General features: G+C 54.7%; 1 protein-coding gene across 1 annotated transcript; it reads right to left on the bottom strand.

Moving 5' to 3' along the window:
- Nucleotides 1–205: 205 nt before the first annotated feature.
- Nucleotides 206–19,294, bottom strand: LOC104253170 (neuroblast differentiation-associated protein AHNAK-like). Its single transcript, XM_059834604.1, has 9 exons — nucleotides 19,258–19,294; nucleotides 18,985–19,138; nucleotides 18,500–18,687; nucleotides 12,244–18,424; nucleotides 10,702–12,183; nucleotides 8,842–10,512; nucleotides 5,092–8,679; nucleotides 3,650–4,887; nucleotides 206–3,475 (listed from the first exon to the last, which is right to left on the bottom strand). Exons 2-9 carry the CDS (start codon nucleotides 19,136–19,138, stop codon nucleotides 638–640), a joined length of 17,340 nt encoding a protein of 5,779 aa, XP_059690587.1. The 5' UTR covers nucleotides 19,258–19,294; the 3' UTR covers nucleotides 206–637.
- Between the last annotated feature and the right edge of the window lie 2,175 nt (nucleotides 19,295–21,469).

Consider the following 21,469-nt stretch of genomic DNA (forward strand, 5'->3'; position numbering starts at 1 on the left):
TGGCAACACACAAAAAAAACACCTTTCGAGACATTTCCCGCCCGAAGGGGTCTTTCCCTCCCGCCGCCGGAGGTTATTTGATATCGTGCCCTTACGCAACCGAATCCCAGGAAACACTCGGATTATTTTTTTTCCCAACCCCCCCATAGCGGGATTGTGATGGATACGTCTCGGTTACAGCGGCATTTTACAGAGTTTGGTGTTTTTTTTTTTTTTGGGGGGGTGTTTTTTTTTTTTTAATAGAGAGATTGGTTTGACAGACGTTTCAGCCCCGCAAATAAAAGCCAAAAAAAAAAAAAAAATCGTTAAGATGGAGGGAAAAAAAACCCAAAACCAACCTCGTTTCCACGAACTGAACACTGAAAATATTCAGTAAAATGGGGGGAAAAAAAAATTATCAAAAATAGCTTGCTAGTAAACTTAAGCTCGCGGCATTTCATGCACAAGCCGACGGCTCGAGCGCGGAGAAGCTTCCACGTGGCTGGAGCGACCGTGGACCCCCCCCAGCGCCCGCCGCGACGCTTCCCACCCGCCCCTGCTCGCTCGCGGAGGTTGAAAGTAGCCCAAGCTACAAAAAAATGTATATACAAACCCGGGACGGGCTACCTATATACACAGGCACCTATGTACAGCCGCGTTATTCTTTCTTCTTGGCCACCGTCAGCTCCACCCCGGGCATGCGGAAGCCGCCCTTCGTCCCGCTGTCGTTGCTGGAGGAGGAGGACAAGCGGGATTTTTTGGATGCTAGCGAGACCCCGCTGCCTTGCGCCTTCCCCATCTCCTCGTCGCTTCCCGTCACCTCGTAAGAACCTTTAGTTTTGGAGCCGATCCCCCCGAACGTCCCGAATTTCATTTTGCCCTGTTTCCCCTTCTCGGGGCCCGAGCCGATATCCAGCTCCAGCGTTCCCGTTGGTGTCGAGTGGGACGAGCGCTCGTCGCTGAAGGACGACGACCGGTGACGCGTCTTCTTGCTTTTAAAGAGGGAGAACTTCCCTTTGGCCGACGGACCCTCTCCCCCATCGAGCTCGCCTTCTGCGGACCCCAAGCTGACCTTGGAGCTCTTCAGGTCACCTTTCGATCCCAAAACGGACCCAGAAACCTCCGGAGAGCCCAGGGCACCGCTGCTCTTCCCCTTCTGCTTGGAAAAATTGAACTTGGGCATTTTGATTTTGGATTTCTTCAATCTGACGTCCGCCTCCTCCGACTCGAGCTCGGCCGCGCCAGCCTGGAGGTTAGCGTCCGCCCCGGGGAACTCGACATCGACCCCCATCTCTCTGCTCTTCACCTCGGGGTCTGAAAACATGAATTTAGGCATTCGCAGTTTGGGGAACGATACTTTTCCCAGACTGCTTTCTGGGCTGCCTTGCAGGACGCTCGCGGTGACGCTGGGGCCTCCGATTCCTACCTTCGGGCCGGTAACGTGGAAAGCTCCCCCGCCGGCACTCACAGCCGGTGCTGCCGCCTCTCCGGAGACGGCGGCGCCACCTTTGATCTTCGGCCCTTTTACGTTGACGTTAAAACCCGACCCGGAAACTTTCAGCGCAGACGCGTCCAAGGTGGGAGCGTCAAGGTGGACGCCCGCTCCAGGCTCTTTAATGTCGACACGAGGTGCTTCCACGCTGACTTTCGGACCTTTGATTTCACCGTCGACGTCTCCCCGGAGGTTTGGTCCTTTCAGCTTCAGGTCGACGTCCGGCAGGGAAAAGCCGGCTGACTGCGTTTGAAATTTAGGCCCTTTCAATTCCACATCGGGTCCTTCCAACCCAACAGCAGCCCCTGAGCTCTTCAGGCCTCCTTTCACTTGGGGACCTTCAAGACTGACGCCTACGTCGCCTCCATCCACGCCAGGACTGGAAATACCAAACTGGGGGAGCTTGAGGGACGGGAGCTTGATAGTGCCACCCAGAATTTCAAAGCCGACGTCGGAGGCGTCCACTGATGCTTTGGGGGATTTAACGCCAGCAGAAACATCGAGATCTCCTTTCAACGTTGGTCCTTGCAGGTTTACGTCCAAAGCCGGGGCAGAAACGTCCACCGAGGGCCCTTTCAAATCGACGCCAGGGATGCCGAGATTGAGATTCGCACCGGGGGCTTTCGCATCCACCTCCATTTGCGGGACGGAGCAGTCGACGCCTCCTTTCACGCTCAGATCGGGTCCCTCCGTAGCGGGGGATTTAAACTTCGGCAGCTTCAGCTTTCCTCCCAAGCCTCCGATGTCAATGCCCGGCGCCTCCAGGCTGACGTTTGGCCCTTCCACAGAACTCGAAACGTCTAACGCTCCCTTTATTTTTGGTCCTTTCAGGTTTCCATCAAAATCGGGTCCAGAGATTTGGGGTCCTTTGAACTTTCCATCAATACCTCGGAGGTTCACATCGGCCGAAGGGAGGCTCACGCTTCCTTCCACGGCTGGGACCGAGATATCCAAGTTTGCATCCGGCATTTCCAGACCGAGACCCATTTTCCCCACCTTGGGCAATTTCAGCTTTCCTTCGGGACCTTCCAGTTCTGCTCCAGGAACGCTGATGTCACCTTTTACTTTTGGTCCTTTCACGTTTAAGTCGACGTCTGGCAGCGGGATCGAGGGAATGGCAACATCAATGGTGGGTCCTTTCAGGTCGCCCTCAATTTTCAAGTCCCCTACGCCCACCTGCCCACCGGGAAGTTTGAACTTCGGCTTCTTCAGGCTCACGTCAGAAGCTTCGAGGTCCACGCTGAGACTCGGGCCTTTTACGTCACCTTTGGCAGCTGGCACAGAGACTTCTAGATCAGGCGCTTTAAGTTCCCCCTCTATTTTTGGGACTGCCACAGAAGCCTCCCCTCTGAATCGGTGCGATTTAAGATCAAATTCAACATCAGGGAAGGAGATTTTCCCAAACATGGGTTTCTTCCCTTTGGGGGACTTCACCGTAGCATCACCTTTTATCGTCACGTCCGGCCCACCTACGTTCACATCCAGGTCGGGAGATTTCAAATTCGCATCGAGCTCTCCACCAGCCACGTTCACATCGAACCCGCCTTTCTTACCTTTGACTTTAGGGCCGCTCATATGAAGTTTTGGCATCTTGAACTTGCTCTTCTTACCCTTTCCGGCAACGTTGACATCAGGCGACTCCACGTTCAGCTCCGCCTCAGGTAAATCCACTTCTGCCCCCGGGACTTTGATTTCTGCCTTTGGGCTTTTCATCCCAAACCCAAACTTCGACTTCTTAAACTTGGGAAGTTTGACGTTTGCCTCGGGGCCTTCAATGTTCAGGTCAGGACATTCAACGTCAACTTCGGGGCTTTTGACTCCGAATTCTGGGCCTTTGATATCAATTTCGGGACCTTTCAGGTTCCCTTCTATCTTTGGGGTCGACACGTCGAAGCCTCCCTTCGTTTTGTGGCCTTTCAAATTCAAGTCTATCTCAGGCATTGAGATTTTAGGAACATTCACGTGCATTTCTGGCATCTTCAGTTTAGGACCTTTCAGTTTGCCCTCCGGACCTTCGACGCTCACGTCCGGGACGCCGATATCTACCTTAGGGCCTGAAAGATCGACCTCTGTCTTCGGCAGGTTCACATCCACGTCAGGACCTTCTCCTTTCAAGCCAAACTTGGGCAGCTTCATTTTAGGCATCTTCAGTTTTCCCTCCAGACCGTCAACGTCAACCTCCGGGCCTTCGATATCTATTTTGGGGCCTTTAATATCAACTTCAGGACCCTTCAGACCTCCCTCGAGCTTCGGGCCCTGAAGATCAGCATCGCCTTTCAGCCTCAAGCCCTTTAGGTTCAAGTCGATGTCCGGCATGGAGATCTGGGGCGTCTTGATGTGCATTTCCGGCATCTTGATCCTGGGGCCTTTCAGTTTTCCTTCCGGCCCTTCGACGCTCACACTGGGCACCTGAATGTCCAACTTGGGGCCTTTGATGTCAACATCCGGACACTGCAAATCCCCTTCCAACTTTGGTGCCGAGACATCCACGTCTCCCTTCAGCTTGGGGCCTTTCAGATTAAAGTCAACGTCGGGCATGGAGAACTTGGGCCCCTTGATGTGCATCTCGGGCATCTTGAATTTCGGGCCTTTGAGTTTCCCTTCCGGCCCTTCGATGGTCACATCGGGAGCCTCAACATCTATTTTGGGGGTTTTCACATCAATCTGGGGTGCTGTCAAGTCACCTTCAAGCCTGGGTCCAGAAACATCTATATCCCCTTTCAGGTGAGGCCCTTTGATGTTGAAGTCGACATCGGGGATGGAGACCTTGGGCGCCTTCACGTGCATTTCGGGCAGGGAAAATTTGGGACCTTTGACTTTTCCATCCACATTCAGATCGGGAACTGCTACATCTACGCTGGGGCCCGAAATGTCAACGTCTCCCTTTGGGAGGTTCACATCCACATCCACTCCCTCCCCTTTAAAGCCAGGCATGGAAAACTTGGGCATTTTGAATTTCGGCAGCTTGAATTTACCCTCGGGGCTGTCAAGATCAACATCAGGGGCACCTATGTCTAATTTAGGAGCCCCGATATTGACCTCTGGACCTTTCAGTTCACATTCTGCTCCTGACACTGACATGTCTACGTCTCCTTTTATTTTGGGACCTTTCAGGTTGAGATCGAAGTCTGGCGTGGAGATTTTGGGCGCCTTGATGTGCATCTCGGGCATCTTGAACTTGGGGCCCTTCAGCTTCCCCTCTGGGCCTTTGATGTCCATGTCGGGGGCCTCAACCTCAACCTTTGGGCCTTCCAGATCAGGTGCCGAAACGTCCACATCCCCCTTCAATTTGGGGCCTTTCAAGTTCAAGTCGATATCGGGCATGGAGATCTTGGGTGCCTTGATGTGCATCTCTGGCATCTTGAACTTGGGACCCTTCAGCTTCCCCTCTGGACCTTCAATGTCCAGCTCCGGACCTTCAATATCCACCTTTGGACCAGAAACATCCAGGTTTCCTGTCGGCAGGCTCACATCCACCTCTGGGCCTTCCGCTTTGATGCCCGGCATCCCGAATTTGGGCATTTTGAACTTGGGCATTTTAAATTTTCCTTCTGGGCCGTGAACATCCACGTCTGGTGCCTCAATGTCAACCTTGGGGCCTTTGATGTCCACCTCGGGACCCTTCAGGTCACCTTCCAGCTTGGGGACAGACACGTCCACATCTCCCTTCAGCTTGGGGCCTTTCAGATTGAAGTCCACATCGGGCATGGAGAACTTGGGGGCCTTGATGTGCATCTCGGGCATCTTGAACTTGGGGCCCTTCAGCTTCCCTTCAGGGCCTTCCAGCTCAACGTCAGGAAGGTCAACATCGACTTTGGGGCCTTTGATATCAATCTCAGGACCCTTCAGGTCACCCTCCAACTTGGGAAGAGACACGTCCACATCCCCCTTCACTTTGGGGCCTTTCAAGTTCAAGTCGATGTCGGGCATGGAGATCTTGGGTGCCTTGATGTGCATCTCGGGCATCTTGAACTTGGGGCCCTTCACCTTCCCCTCTGGGCATTCAATGTCCACCTCCGGACCTTCAATATCCACCTTTGGACCTGAAACATCCAGGTCTCCTGACGGCAGGTTGATGTCCACCTCTGGGCCTTCACCTTTCAGCCCCGGCATCCCAAATTTGGGCATTTTGAACTTGGGCATTTTGAATTTTCCTTCTGGGCCGTGAATGTCCACGTCTGGTGCCTCGATGTCGACCGTGGGGCCCTTGATGTCCACCTCAGGACCCTTGAGGTCACCTTCCAGCTTAGGGACAGACACGTCCACATCTCCCTTCAGCTTGGGGCCCTTCAGATTGAAGTCCACATCGGGCATGGAGAACTTGGGGGCCTTGATGTGCATCTCGGGCATCTTGAACTTGGGGCCCTTCAGCTTCCCCTCTGGCCCCTCAATGTCCAGCTCCGGACCTTCAATATCCACCTTTGGACCAGAAACATCCAGGTCTCCTGACGGCAGGCTCACATCCACCTCTGGGCCTTCCGCTTTGAAGCCCGGCATCCCGAACTTGGGCATTTTGAACTTGGGCATTTTGAATTTTCCTTCTGGGCCGTGGATGTCCACATCGGGCGCCTCAATGTCGACCTTGGGGCCTTTGATGTCCACATCGGGACCTTTCAGGTCACCTTCCAGCTTGGGGCCCTTCAGATTGAAGTCAACATCGGGCATGGAGAACTTGGGTGCCTTGATGTGCATGTCGGGCATCTTGAACTTGGGGCCCTTCAGCTTCCCTTCAGGGCCCTCCAGCTCAACGTCAGGAAGGTCAACATCGACTTTGGGGCCTTTGATATCAATCTCAGGAGCCTTCAGGTCACCCTCCAACTTGGGAAGAGACACGTCCACATCCCCCTTCACTTTGGGGCCTTTCAGGTTCAAGTTGATGTCAGGCATGGAGATCTTGGGAGCCTTGATGTGCATCTCGGGCATCTTGAACTTGGGGCCCTTCACCTTCCCCTCTGGGCCTTCCAGCTCAACGTCAGGAAAATCTACATCCAGTTTAGGGCCTTTGATGTCCACCTCTGGGCCTTTCAAATCCCCCTCAAGTTTTGGAACAGACACGTCCACATCCCCCTTCACTTTGGGGCCTTTCAGGTTCAGATCAAAGTCCGGCATGGAGATCTTGGGGGCTTTGAAATGCATGTCGGGCATCTTAAATTTGGGACCCTTTAACTTCCCTTCTGGGCCCTCGATTTGAACATCCGGGACATTAACATCCAACTCAGGACCTTTAATATCAACTTTTGGCCCTTTCAGGTCACCTTCCACACACGGCACATCCACATCCACATCCACATCCCCCTTCACTTTCGGGCCTTTCAGGTTCAAATCAAAGTCCGGCATCGAAATTTTAGGAGCCTTAAAATGCATCTCAGGCATCTTCAATTTGGGGCCTTTCAATTTTCCCTCTGGTCCTTCAATCTCCACATCGGGAACATCTATGTCTACTTTGGGTCCTTTTATATCCAGTTCAGGACCCTTCAGGTCACCCTCCAACTTGGGAACAGACACGTCCACATCCCCCTTCACTTTCGGACCTTTCAGGTTCAAGTCAATGTCGGGCATGGAGATCTTGGGCGTCTTGATGTGCATCTCGGGCATCTTGAACTTGGGGCCCTTCACCTTCCCCTCTGGCCCCTCAATGTCCAGCTCCGGACCTTCAATATCCACCTTTGGACCAGAAACATCCAGGTTTCCTGTCGGCAGGCTCACATCCACCTCCGGCCCTTCTGCCTTGAAGCCCGGCATCCCGAATTTGGGCATTTTGAACTTGGGCATTTTGAGTTTGCCCTCTGGGCCGTGAATGTCCACATCTGGCACATCAATGTCGACCTTGGGGCCTCCAATATTGATGTCAGGAGCCTTCAACTCCCCTTCTAGCTTCGGAGCAGAAACGTCTACGTCTCCTTTCAGTTTGGGACCTTTGAGGTTTAAGCTGGCATCAGGCATCGAAATTTTGGGAGCCTTCACGTGCATCTCTGGCATCTTAAACTTGGGACCTTTCAGTTTTCCTTCTGGCCCTTCAACATCCAGCTCAGGAGCATCAATGTCAACCTTTGGGCCTTTGATATTAACGTCCGGCGCGCTCAAGTCGCCTTCCAGTTTGGGCACTGAAAGCTCCACGTCCACACCTCCTTTTGCCTTGGGCCCTTTCAAATTCAAATCCAAGTCTGGCATGGAAATATTGGGAGCTTTGATATTCATTTCGGGCATTTTAAATTTGGGGCCTTTCAGTTTTCCTTTGGGACCTTCAATGTCAAGGTCAGGAACCTCTCCATCCACTTTTGGTCCTTTCACATGCAAATCGGAGCCCTTCAGATCCACCTGGGGAAGGGAGACGTCCACGTCTGCCTTGGCTTTGGGGCCTTTCAGGTTCAGGTCAATGTCAGGCATGGAGATCTTGGGTGCCTTGATGTGCATTTCGGGCATCTTAAATTGGGGGCCCTTCAACTTCCCCTCCGGCCCTTCAATTTCCAAACCAGCACCTTCCATCTCCAACTTAGGACCCGAAACATCCAGCTCTCCTTTCGGAATGCTAACGTCCACCTCCGGTCCTTCAGCCTTAAACCCAGACACACCAAATTTAGGCATTTTGAACTTGGGCATTTTGACTTTACCCTCCGGCCCATGAACGTCCACATCAGGCGCCTCAATGTTGACTTTGGGGCCCTTGATGTCCACCTCGGGACCTTTCAGTTCCCCTTCCAACTTGGGGCCGGAAACATCGAACTCTCCTTTTACTTTATGCCCTTTCAGATTGAGCTCCACATCCGGCATCGAAACTTTAGGCGATGAAATACTCAGGAAAGGCATTTTAAATTTCGACCCTTTTGATTTTGCCTGTACGTCCACATCCGGAGCGTGAACATCAACTTTCGGACCAGACATTTCAATGTCGGGTTTTTTAAGTTTCACGTCCACATCAGGGCTTTGCACTTTAGGCCCAGAAAAGCCAAATTTGGGAAGTTTAAACCTGGATTTTTTAGCCTTTCCTTCGAGATCGAGCTTCGGTCCCTCGACCTCTAATTCTGGCCCTTTGATGTCTAGCTTTGGACTCTTCAGCTCACCCTCTATTTTGGGAACAGAGGCATCGACGTCAGCTTTCAGTTTTGGGCCTTTCAAATTTAAGTCAATATCTGGCATGGAGATTTGAGGAACATGGAATTGCATGTCAGGCTTCTTAAATTTAGGGCCCTTAAGTCTTCCTTCTGGTCCTTCAATGTCCAGGTCAGGAACAGTGACATCAACCTTTGGCCCTGAAATAGCAACATCGGCTTCAGGGAGATTTACATCAACTTCTGGGCCTTCTCCTTTCACCCCGGACAACCCAAATTTGGGCATTTTGAACTTAGGCATTTTTATTTTACCTTCCGGACCATGAATATCCACGTCGGGTGACTCGATGTCAACTTTAGGGCCTTTGATGTCCACCTCAGGACCTTTCAGGTCACCTTCCAGCTTAGGGACAGACACGTCCACATCACCCTTCAGCTTGGGGCCCTTCAGATTGAAGTCCACATCGGGCATGGAGAACTTGGGGGCCTTGATGTGCATCTCGGGCATCTTGAACTTGGGGCCCTTCACCTTCCCTTCAGGACCTTCAATGTCCACCTCTGGACCTTCAATATCCACCTTTGGACCAGAAACATCCAGGTCTCCTGACGGCAGGTTGATGTCCACCTCTGGGCCTTCCGCTTTGAAGCCCGGGACCCCAAACTTGGGCATTTTGAACTTGGGTATTTTTATTTTACCTTCTGGGCCGTGAATGTCCACGTCTGGTGCCTCGATGTCGACCTTGGGGCCTTTGATGTCCACATCGGGACCCTTCAGGTCACCTTCCAGCTTGGGGACAGACACGTCCACATCTCCCTTCAGCTTGGGGCCCTTCAGATTGAAGTCAACATCGGGCATGGAGAACTTGGGTGTCTTGATGTGCATCTCGGGCATCTTGAACTTGGGGCCCTTCAGTTTCCCTTCAGGGCCTTCCAGCTCAACGTCAGGAAGGTCAACATCGACTTTGGGACCTTTAATATCAATCTCAGGACCCTTCAGGTCAGCTTCCAGCTTGGGAAGAGACACGTCCACATCCCCCTTCACTTTCGGACCTTTCAGGTTCAAGTCAATGTCGGGCATGGAGATCTTGGGTGCCTTGATGTGCATCTCGGGCATCTTGAACTTGGGGCCCTTCACCTTCCCCTCTGGGCATTCAATGTCCACCTCCGGACCTTCAAAATCCACCTTTGGACCAGAAACATCCAGGTCTCCTGTCGGCAGGCTCACATCCACCTCTGGCCCTTCTGCCTTGAAGCCCGGCATCCCGAACTTGGGCATTTTGAACTTGGGCATTTTGAATTTTCCTTCCGGGCCGTGAACATCCACGTCTGGTGCCTCAATGTCGACCTTGGGGCCTTTGATGTCCAGATCGGGACCCTTCAGGTCACCTTCCAGCTTGGGGACAGACACATCCACATCTCCCTTCAGCTTGGGGCCCTTCAGATTGAAGTCAACATCGGGCATGGAGAACTTGGGTGTCTTGATGTGCATCTCGGGCATCTTGAACTTGGGGCCCTTCAGTTTCCCTTCAGGGCCTTCCAGCTCAACGTCAGGAAGGTCAACATCGACTTTGGGGCCTTTGATATCAATTTCTGGGCCCTTCAGGTCACCCTCCAACTTGGGAAGAGACACGTCCACATCTCCCTTCACTTTGGGGCCTTTCAGGTTTAAGTCAATGTCAGGCATGGAGATCTTGGGTGTCTTGATGTGCATCTCGGGCATCTTGAACTTGGGGCCCTTCAGTTTCCCCTCTGGGCCTTCAATGTCCACCTCCGGACCTTCAATATCCACCTTTGGACCAGAAACATCCAGGTCTCCTGTCGGCAGGCTCACGTCCACCTCTGGGCCTTCCGCTTTGATGACCGGCATCCCAAATTTGGGCATTTTGAACTTGGGCATTTTGAACTTTCCTTCTGGGCCATGAATGTCCACGTCTGGTGCCTCGATGTCGACCTTGGGGCCCTTGACGTCCACCTCGGGACCCTTCAGGTCACCTTCCAGCTTGGGGCCCTTCAGATTGAAGTCCACATCGGGCATGGAGAACTTGGGCGCCTTGATGTGCATCTCGGGCATCTTGAACTTGGGGCCCTTCAGCTTCCCTTCAGGGCCTTCCAGCTCAATGTCAGGAAGGTCAACATCGACTTTGGGGCCCTTGATAGCAATCTCAGGACCCTTCAGGTCACCCTCCAGCTTGGGAAGAGACACGTCCACATCTCCTTTCACTTTGGGGCCTTTCAGGTTCAAGTCAATGTCGGGCATGGAGATCTTGGGTGCCTTGATGTGCATCTCGGGCATCTTGAACTTGGGGCCCTTCAGCTTTCCCTCTGGACCATCAATGTCCACCTCCGGACCTTCAATATCCACCTTTGGACCTGAAACATCCAGGTCTCCTGACGGCAGGTTGATGTCCACCTCTGGGCCTTCACCTTTCAGCCCCGGCATCCCAAATTTGGGCATTTTGAACTTGGGCATTTTGAATTTTCCTTCTGGGCCGTGAACGTCCACGTCTGGTGCCTCAATGTCGACCTTGGGGCCCTTGATGTCCACCTCGGGACCCTTCAGGTCACCTTCCAGCTTGGGGACAGACACGTCCACATCTCCTTTCACTTTGGGGCCCTTCAGATTGAAGTCAACATCGGGCATGGAGAACTTGGGTGTCTTGATGTGCATCTCGGGCATCTTGAACTTGGGGCCCTTCAGTTTCCCTTCAGGGCCCTCCAGCTCAACGTCAGGAAGGTCAACATCGACTTTGGGACCTTTGATATCAATTTCTGGACCTTTCAGGTCACCCTCCAGTTTGGGAACAGACACGTCCACATCCCCCTTCACTTTGGGGCCTTTCAGGTTCAGATCAAAGTCCGGCATGGAGATCTTGGGGGCTTTGAAATGCATGTCGGGCATCTTAAATTTGGGACCCTTTAACTTTCCTTCTGGACATTCTAGCTCAACGTCGGGAGCCTCTACATCCACTTTCGGACCTTTTACTGTAACCTCAGGCCCTTTCAGGTCACCTTCTAACTTGGGAATGGAAACATCAACATCCGCCTTTCCTTTTGGACCTTTCAAGTTCAGGTCAAAGTCCGGCATGGAGATCTTGGGAGCCTTAAAATGCATCTCAGGCATCTTAAATTTGGGGCCTCTCAACTTCCCCTCTGGGAGCTCAATATCCACATCAGGAGCTTCTATATCCAGTTTAGGACCTTTGATCTCCATCTCGGGGCCTTTCAAGTCACCCTCTAGTTTGGGGGCAGAAACATCCACGTCTCCCTTCACTTTGGGGCCTTTCAGGTTCAAATCGATGTCGGGCATGGAGATTTTTGGTGTCTTGAAGTGCATTTCGGGCATCTTGAACTTGGGGCCTTTAACTTTTGCTTCTGGACACTCTAGGTCAACATCGGGAACGTTAACATCCAGTTTAGGGCCTTTGATGTCCACCTCTGGGCCTTTCAATTCACCCTCAAGTTTTGGAACAGACACGTCCACATCCCCCTTCACTTTGGGGCCTTTCAGGTTCAGGTCAAAGTCCGGCATGGAGATCTTGGGGGCTTTGAAATGCATGTCGGGCATCTTAAATTTGGGACCCTTTAACTTCCCTTCTGGGCCCTCAATGTCTATGTCAGGAGCTTCAATGTCCACCTTGGGCCCTTTGAGTTCCAGATCCGGCCCTTTCACATCACCCTCTATTTTCGGTACAGAAACCTCCATTTCTCCCTTCATTTTGGGACCTTTCAGGTTGAGGTCCACATCAGGCATAGAAAATTTAGGTGCCTTAATATGCATATCGGGCATTTTTATCTTGGGTCCTTTCCATTTTCCCTCAGGCCCTTCAATATCAAGATCAGGAACGTCAACATCCAACTTCGGCCCTTTGATGTTCACATCGGGTCCTTTCAAATCACCCTCTAATTTTGGAACAGAAACATCAGCTCCCCCCTTCACTTTGGGGCCTTTCAGGTTCAAGTCGATGTCGGGCATGGAGATCTTGGGTGCCTTGATGTGCATCTCGGGCATCTTGAACTTGGGGCCCTTCAGCTTCCCCTCTGGCCCCTCAATGTCCACCTCCGGATCTTCAATATCCACCTTTGGACCAGAAACATCCAGGTTTCCTGTCGGCAGGCTCACGTCCACATCTGGCCCTTCCGCTTTGAAGCCCGGCATCCCGAATTTGGGCATTTTGAACTTGGGCATTTTGAATTTTCCTTCTGGGCCGTGGATGTCCACGTCGGGTGCCTCGATGTCGACCTTGGGGCCCTTGATGTCCACCTCGGGACCCTTCAGGTCACCTTCCAGCTTAGGGACAGACACATCCACATCTCCCTTCAGCTTGGGGCCCTTCAGATTGAAGTCCACATCGGGCATGGAGAACTTGGGGGCCTTGATGTGCATCTCGGGCATCTTGAACTTGGGGCCCTTCAGTTTCCCTTCAGGGCCTTCCAGCTCAACGTCAGGAAGGTCAACATCGACTTTGGGGCCTTTGATATCAATTTCTGGGCCCTTCAGGTCACCCTCCAACTTGGGAAGAGACACGTCCACATCTCCCTTCACTTTGGGGCCCTTCAGTTTCAAGTCAACATCAGGCATGGAGATCTTTTGTGCCTTGATGTGCATCTCGGGCATCTTGAACTTGGGGCCCTTCAGTTTCCCCTCTGGGCCTTCAATGTCCACCTCCGGACCTTCAATATCCACCTTTGGACCAGAAACATCCAGGTCTCCTGTCGGCAGGCTCACGTCCACCTCTGGGCCTTCCGCTTTGATGCCCGGCATCCCAAATTTGGGCATTTTGAACTTGGGCATTTTGAACTTTCCTTCTGGGCCATGAATGTCCACGTCTGGTGCCTCGATGTCGACCTTGGGGCCCTTGACGTCCACCTCGGGACCCTTCAGGTCACCTTCCAGCTTGGGGCCCTTCAGATTGAAGTCCACATCGGGCATGGAGAACTTGGGTGTCTTGATGTGCATCTCGGGCATCTTGAACTTGGGGCCCTTCAGCTTCCCTTCAGGGCCTTCCAGCTCAACGTCAGGAAGGTCAACATCGACTTTGGGACCTTTGATATCAATCTCAGGACCCTTCAGGTCACCCTCCAACTTGGGAAGAGACACGTCCACATCCCCCTTCACTTTGGGACCTTTCAGGTTCAAGTCAATGTCAGGCATGGAGATCTTGGGTGCCTTGATGTGCATCTCGGGCATCTTGAACTTGGGGCCCTTCACCTTCCCCTCTGGACCCTCAATGTCCAGCTCCGGACCTTCAATATCCACCTTTGGACCAGAAACATCCAGGTTTCCTGTCGGCAGGCTCACATCCACCTCTGGGCGTTCTGTCTTGAAGCCCGGCATCCCGAATTTGGGCATTTTGAACTTGGGCATTTTGAATTTTCCTTCTGGGCCGTGAACATCCACATCAGGGCCCTTGATGTCGACCTTGGGGCCCTTGATGTCCACCTCGGGACCCTTCAAGTCACCCTCCAGCTTGGGGACAGACACGTCCACATCTCCCTTCACTTTGGGGCCCTTCAGTTTCAAGTCAACATCAGGCATGGAGATCTTTTGTGCCTTGATGTGCATCTCGGGCATCTTGAACTTGGGGCCCTTCACCTTCCCCTCTGGCCCCTCAATGTCCACCTCCGGACCTTCAATATCCACCTTTGGACCTGAAACATCCAGGTCACCTCTTGGCAGTTTCACATCCACCTCTGGGCCTTCACCTTTCAGCCCCGGCATCCCAAACTTGGGCATTTTGAACTTGGGCATTTTGAATTTTCCTTCTGGGCCGTGAACGTCCACGTCAGGTGCCTCAATGTCGACCTTGGGGCCCTTGATGTCCACCTCGGGACCCTTCAGGTCACCCTCCAGTTTGGGAGCTGAGACTTCAATATCCCCTTTCATGCTGGGCCCTTTCAGATTAATGTCCACGTCGGGCATGGAGATCTTGGGTGCCTTCACGTGCATTTCTGGCATCTTGAATTTGGGACCTTTGAGTTTTCCTTCAGGGCACTCCAAATCAATATCTGGTGCCTCAACATCCAGTTTAGGCCCTTTGATGTCTATTTCTGGCCCTTTCAGATCACCTTCTATCTTCGGAGCCGCAATATCCATTTCTCCTTTCACTTTAGGTCCCTTTAGGTTCAAATCTACATCTGGCATGGATAGTTTCGGTGCCTTGATATTAAGCTTAGGCATCTTAAATTTGGGGCCTTTTATTTTCCCTTCTGGACATTCCAATTCCACCTCAGGCATATCAACATCCACTTTGGGACCTTCCACATCTATTTTGGGGCCCTTCAGATCTCCTGAGATCTTCAAACCAGAAATATCTGCATCTCCTTTCAGTTTGGGGGCCTTCAAACTGAGGTCTACGTCTGGCATGGACAGTTTTGGCGTCTGAATGTTTAGTTCCGGCATTTTAAATTTCAGACCTTTTCCTTTTCCTTCGGGCCCTTCGATGTCCACGCTTGGCACATCGATATCTACCTTGGGCCCAGAAATGTCCACCTCACCCTTCGGAAGGGTCACGTTGACGTCGGGGCCCTCTCCCTTCAGGCCAGGCACCCCGAATTTGGGCATTTTCAGCTTAGGCATCTTCAGTTTGCCCTCTGGGCCGTGGATGTCCACGTCCGGCATTTCAACGTCAACCTTGGGGCCTTTGATGTCAAGACCAGGTGCTTTCAGCTCTCCTTCCAGTTTTGGGGCGGGAAGATCCACGTCTCCTTTCACTCTGGGACCTTTCAGATTCAAGTCGATGTCGGGCATGGATATTTTGGGGGTCTTGAAGCTCATCTCGGGCATCTTCACCTTGGGGCCTTGCAGTTTGCCCTCTGGCCCTTTGATGTCCAGGCTTGGCGCATCGATATCTACGCCAGGACCAGAAATGTCCACTTTACCCTTCGGAAGGGTCACGTCGACGTCGGGGCCCTCTCCCTTCAGGCCGGGCACCCCGAATTTGGGCATTTTCAGCTTAGGCATCTTCAGTTTCCCTTCTGGGCCGTGAATGTCCACATCCGGTGCTTCAACGTCAACCTTGGGGCCTTTGATGTCAAGTCCGGGACCCTTCAAGTCAGCTCCTACCGTGGGAATGGAAACATCCACGTCACCCTTCACTTTGGGGCCTTTCAGGTTCAGGTCAACATCTGGCAGAGAGACTTTGGGGCCCTTCACTTTTCCTTCAGGCCCTTTGATGTCCAGGCTTGGCACATCGATATCTACCTTGGGCCCAGAAATGTCCACCTCACCCTTCGGAAGGGTCACGTTGACGTCGGGGCCCTCTCCCTTCAGGCCGGGCACCCCGAATTTGGGCATTTTCAGCTTAGGCATCTTCAGTTTGGCCTCTGGGCCGTGGATGTCCACATCTGGCACTTCAACGTCAACCTTGGGGCCTTTGATGTCAAGACCAGGTGCTTTCAGCTCTCCTTCCAGTTTTGGGGCGGGAAGATCCACATCTCCTTTCACTCTGGGACCTTTCAGATTCAAGTCGATGTCAGGCATGGATATTTTGGGGGTCTTGAAGCTCATCTCAGGCACCTTCACCTTGGGGCCTTGCAGTTTGCCCTCTGGCCCTTTGATGTCCAGGCTTGGCGCATCGATATCTACGCCAGGACCAGAAATGTCCACTTTACCCTTCGGAAGGGTCACGTCGACATCGGGGCCCTCTCCCTTCAGGCCAGGCACTCCGAATTTGGGCATTTTCAGCTTAGGCATCTTCAGTTTCCCTTCTGGGCCATGGATGTCCACATCCGGTGCTTCAACGTCAACCTTGGGCCCTTTGATGTCAAGTCCGGGACCCTTCAAGTCAGCTCCTACCGTGGGAATGGAAACATCCACGTCACCCTTCACTTTGGGGCCTTTCAGGTTCAGGTCAACATCTGGCAGAGAGACTTTGGGGCCCTTCACTTTTCCTTCAGGCCCTTTGATGTCCAGGCTTGGCACATCGATATCTACCTTGGGCCCAGAAATGTCCACCTCACCCTTTGGAAGGGTCACGTTGACGTCGGGGCCCTCTCCCTTCAGGCCGGGCACCCCGAATTTGGACATTTTCAGCTTAGGCATCTTCAGTTTGGCCTCTGGGCCGTGGATGTCCATGTCCGGCGCTTCAACGTCAACCTTGGGGCCTTTGATGTCAAGTCCAGGTGCTTTCAGCTCCCCTTCCAGTTTTGGGGCGGAAAGATCCACGTCTCCTTTCACTCTGGGACCTTTCAGATTCAAGTCGATGTCGGGCATGGATATTTTGGGGGTCGTGCCATGTACCTCTGGCACCGTAACTTTGGGGCCTTTGACATCTACATCAGGCGTGTCCATTCCCAGTTTGGGGCCTTTAACGTCAAGCTGAGGTCCTTTCAAGTTGTCCCCCATCTTTGGGATAGAGACCTCCACTTCTCCCTTCAGCTTAGGTCCCTTCACGTTAACGTCCGTGTCCGGTGCAGCTATACCGGGGCCTTTCAGATAAGCCCCCGGACTTTCAAATTCAACATCGGGAGCCTTCGCGTCCATCCTGAGACCCTTAGAGCCAAGTCCTTTGACGTCCCCTTCCACTCTGGGGACCGTGACACCCAGGTCTCCCTTCACCTGAGGGCCTTTCAGGTTCAGGTTTACATCCGACAGAGAGATTTGGGGCGTTTCAACCTTCTTGAACTTGGGGCCTTTCCATTCCCCTTTGACGGCCACATCGGGAACGCCAACGTCTACCTCGGATGCTGCCGGTCCCACCTGGCCCTTTGGGAACACCATTTCCACAACGGGACCTTCCCCTTGCGAGTCCAAGGCAGTAAATTTTGGAAAGGTCATGTGCGGCATTTTGAGTTTGCCCTTGCCGCCGTGAACGTCTGCATCGGAAGCCGGGAACTCGACGCTGGGTCCTTTGATACCCACGCCGGGGACCTCCAGTTCTGGGCAGGGGACCTTCACAGCGCCCTTCAACCCCACGTCCACCTGTGGCTTTGGGACTTTAACCGAAGGAACCGAAACTTCGGGTCCCGCGACCCGGATGGATGAGGAGGCAACGTCCACGCACGGAGCCTGCAGCTTCGGCGCGGGAACGTCGGTGCCCACCTGCGGGGCGTGGGCGTCGATGCCGGATCCCGCGGTCGGGAAGCCAAACCTGGGCATTTTCAAAACGGGAATCTTGATTTTTCCCACATCAACAGCTGGATTTTCCATCGCCGGTAAAGAAACGTCAGCTCCGGGAGCTTTGATATCTCCCTGAAGACAAGGGGCAGAAGCATCAGCGTGCGACAGCGTCCCCCCCAGCGGCTCCCCTGGGACCGCCATGCCCGAAACGTGTCCTTTGCCATCCAGCCTGGGACCCTTGACGTGAAAACCTGCCTCCGGGCTCCCCATCTGTCCATTTGCTTCAATCCTGCCGGAAACATTATGTCCCGGCATCTCCACCCTAACAGATTTTCCAGTTTCCCCACCAGGAACTTGGCTCTCCGGCAGCGTAGGGTCCAGCTGAGTCCTCAGGTCAACGCCCATCATTTGCCTTCCCGACACGGTTATCCCGGCCTTTCCGAACTGAGCCTCGCCGAGGTGGACATCCAACTTCCGGGCAGAAGATTCAACCGGTGGTCCCCCTCTGATGTCCACGCTCCAGTCCGTGGCTTGGGCGCTCCTCCCGGGCAGATCCCCCGGTGCCGTTTTGCTGCCGGTTTTCCCGGGCTCGGTTTCAACCTCGGTCTTCATCACGTGGGTGATCTCCCGGGCCGGGATCCGGATTTTAAAGTCCGGGCCGACGACGTCGACGTCTTTTGCTCCGTCATGCCTGCTGACATCGACGGTGTACGCCGTCACTTTTCGGGTGACCGTAATGGTCCTGCTCTGCGTCCCGCCGCACTCCGCTTCCACCGCCTCCTCCGACTTCAGCCGGGGTTTGATTTTCGTTGTGTAAATCCTCCTGTACTCCTCGTCATCTCCGCTCTGGAAACAAAGAGCCCTTCGTTAGCACCGGGAGCCTTCCTCCCCCTCCTCGTCCCTTCGGCCCCCAGCACTCACCAGAACGACTTCCGGGCTGCTGGCCGCAAAGACGTCGTGTGCCCATGACTGTCCCGGCAGCGGAGACTTGTCCCCTTTCCGTTGCAAGCGCAAGCCCACCGTGTGGTGGCCCATGCTGTTGAGCAACTGCGCCACTTCCCCGGATTGCAGGTTGTCAAAATAGACCGTGGCGCTCACGATCTGATCCCCTGGCAGGGTCGGGGGGTGGGGGGAGGCGAGCGGAGGGGCGAGAGGTGAGATCTTTCGGAAGGGGGAGGCGGGGAGGAGGACGCACCCGCGCGCGCACCCACCCCGCCCCGCCGCCTCCCCACCGCAAGCAAGACGGGGAGCAACGACGCTTGAGCCGTAGGGTTATTGCCCGAGAAGAAGGAGGGAGGAAGCAACCGAGGCACGGCCAAGAGGGAGACGAACAGACGCGAAGAACCCGGGTTTCCCCCCCAAAAAAAGACCTTCCCCTCCGCCAACAACCTCCGCCGGGGTCCCACCTTCCTTCACGACGCCCATCTTGGCGGCCGGGGAGTTTTGCTGCACTCGCTTGACGAAGACCCCGTCATCCGTCTGGTCGATGGTGATGCCGTGGGAGCCGCTGCCTTGCCAGTTGGGGAGCAGGATCTCCCGGGTCTCCTCCTCCTTCTCCATCTGGGGAAGGAAAGAGGCAGAGAGGGTGAGAAGGGAAGCGTGGCGGAGGAGAGGGACGCGAGTTTTGGGCTTGGGACGTTGAGGAAGAAGAGCTAAACCAGCTCCGTCGCCCCGCTGACCTTGCTGGGATGCCGGTCCCGGCTGGATCCGCCCCAGGAATCCCTCTGCCTTCACTTGTGGACCTTGCAGCAGCTTTCGTTTCACCTTCCCAGCCTGGTGGAGACATCGGAGACGTCAGCATGGAACTCCGGCTTTCCTCCCACTCCTCCTTTCTTCCACCTTCGACGCCCAGATGGGACGGGAGCCAAAGCGCGTCCCGGCCGCCCACGCCGCGACTCTGCCCCGGGCCGTCTTGCGAGCCGGGCGTTTTCGGTCAAAGGGACAACAAGCGATAAGCCGCGTGAGAGCTAAATGGCGCCACGGCCGAGGGCGGCAAATGGCCACCGCCTCTCGTTGACCCACCCAAAGGTTGTTACTGATCCGCCTTGGACCAACACGGACCTCGGAGAAGCTCTTCTCACGCTCAGTAATGGCTATTTCCGGCGTTGTACGGCAACTAAAGAAATCCAGATGTTGGATGGATGGGGAGTACAAAAGCAACGACAACTCTCCCGCTTCACCCGTGTCTCCGTGTGCCCCGGCCCGCCACCCCGAAGTCAACGTCTTTGCCACCTAAAAGCGAGTTTGAGGGGATTTCTCCGTTTCCAGCCAGCTTCGGGCGGGCAGGAGAAATAAAGAGAAAAGAAATCCTCCTTCCAAGGCGGCTGCAAAGGTTACGAAGGGCAAAGCCCGGACGCCGCAGCCAACGCTCGGCCCGAGAGCGCGGGGCAAGGAGGGCGCCTGCCCCGTGGCTCCCCACGGCAAAGCCTCTACGGAAGCGGCTCCCGAGTGCAAACCCACCTCATTAAGGTCTCATTTCCTTAACTCGAACCGGAATTTAGAGAGAAACTCGGTATTGCCGGCGGGTTTGGCGTGAAACACGCCTGCCCGGGGCTCACCGTGGCTGGCAACGGGAAGGCTTCTCCAAAAAAAAAAAACCACCTCCCGTCACATCTCCGTCACCCGCGTCTGCCGCCCCTCGCAGCTCTCCCAAGCGCCGCCGGTAAAAGGGGGGACGGGGACACAGAAGGGGGGCGGTTTGGAGGCGATTTGGGGGAGTTTTGGCCTTTTCTACAGGTACCAGCCCTGGATCGAAACCTCGGAGCAGCTCCTTCAGCGTCAAGACATCGGTCGAGCGCAAGACATCGAAGCGGCGCAATTCTATCGGAGCCCACCCACGTGTGAACCTTCCGGAAGGTTCAGCAGGACCTAAGCCAGCGAGGCCACCAGCCGCCTCGGCACGGGAAGGTGGAGAGAGGTGCTGCCCCTTGGCGGGGTTGCGCAGATGTTCAAACGTCACCTGCGGCGCTTGACGGCGGTGCCTTGCGAAGCCCCGGAGGGATCTCCGGGAGCGTTTCACGGGACTGGGTGAGGTGGGACGGGACCTCTGGAGGTCCTCTGGGCCAAGCCCCAAGTAGAACCACCTTGAGCCGGGCCACCGAGGACCATAGGAGGGTCCCCAGGCACTGGCACAGGTTGCCCGGGAGGGTGGTGGCATCTCCGTCCTTGGGGAGCATCAAGGGACGTTGGGACGTGGTCCCAAGGTGGCTCAGGCTGGAGGAGAGGGTTGGATGAGGTGACCTCGGAGGTCCCACCCCACCTCACCCAGTCCGTGAGGGGCACCGGCACAGGTTGCCCGGGAGGGTGGTGGCATCTCCATCCTTGGGGAGCATCAAGGGACGTTGGGACGTGGTCCCAAGGTGGCTCAGGCTGGAGGAGAGGGTTGGATGAGGTGACCTTGGAGGTCCCATCCCACCTCACCCAACCCGTGAGGGGCACCGGCATCAGTTGCCCAAGGGAATGGTGGCATCTCCATCCTTGGGGAGCATCAAGGGACGTTGGGACATGGTCCCAAGTTGGGCCCGGCTGGAGGAGAGGGTTGGACGAGGAGACCTGGGAGGTCCCATCCCACCTCACCCAGTCCATGAGGGGCACCGGCACAGGTTGCCTGGGAGGGTGGTGGCATCTCCATCCTTGGGGAGCATCAAGGGACGTTGGGACGTGGTCCCAAGGTGGCTCCGGGTGGAGGAGAGGGTTGGATGAGGTCCCCTCGGAGGTCCCATCCCACCTCACCCAGTCCATGAGGGTTCCCAGGCACCAGTTGCCCGGGAGGGTGGTGGCATCTCCGTCCTTGGGGAGCATCAGGAGACGTTGGGACATGGTCCCAATTTGGCCCCGGCTGGAGGAGAGGGTTGGACGAGGAGACCTGGGAGGTCCCACCCCACCTCACCC

The sequence above is a fragment of the Gavia stellata genome, unplaced genomic scaffold, assembly GCF_030936135.1.
Source record: "Gavia stellata isolate bGavSte3 unplaced genomic scaffold, bGavSte3.hap2 HAP2_SCAFFOLD_614, whole genome shotgun sequence".
NCBI lineage: Eukaryota > Metazoa > Chordata > Aves > Gaviiformes > Gaviidae > Gavia > Gavia stellata.

Bases quoted from the DNA above. Each gene is read 5' to 3' on its own strand.
- LOC104253170 (XM_059834604.1), bottom strand. From the start codon at position 19,138: ATGGAGAAGGAGGAGGAGACCCGGGAGATCCTGCTCCCCAACTGGCAA. The intron at 18,425-18,499 runs GTGAGTGCTGGG...CTTTGTTTCCAG, and splicing joins GCAGCCCGGAAGTCGTTCTG to AGCGGAGATGACGAGGAGTA. The intron at 12,184-12,243 runs GTCCCAAAATGA...GTGATGTGAAAG, and splicing joins TGTGGACCTCAACCTGAAAG to GGCCGGATCTGGAACTCAAA.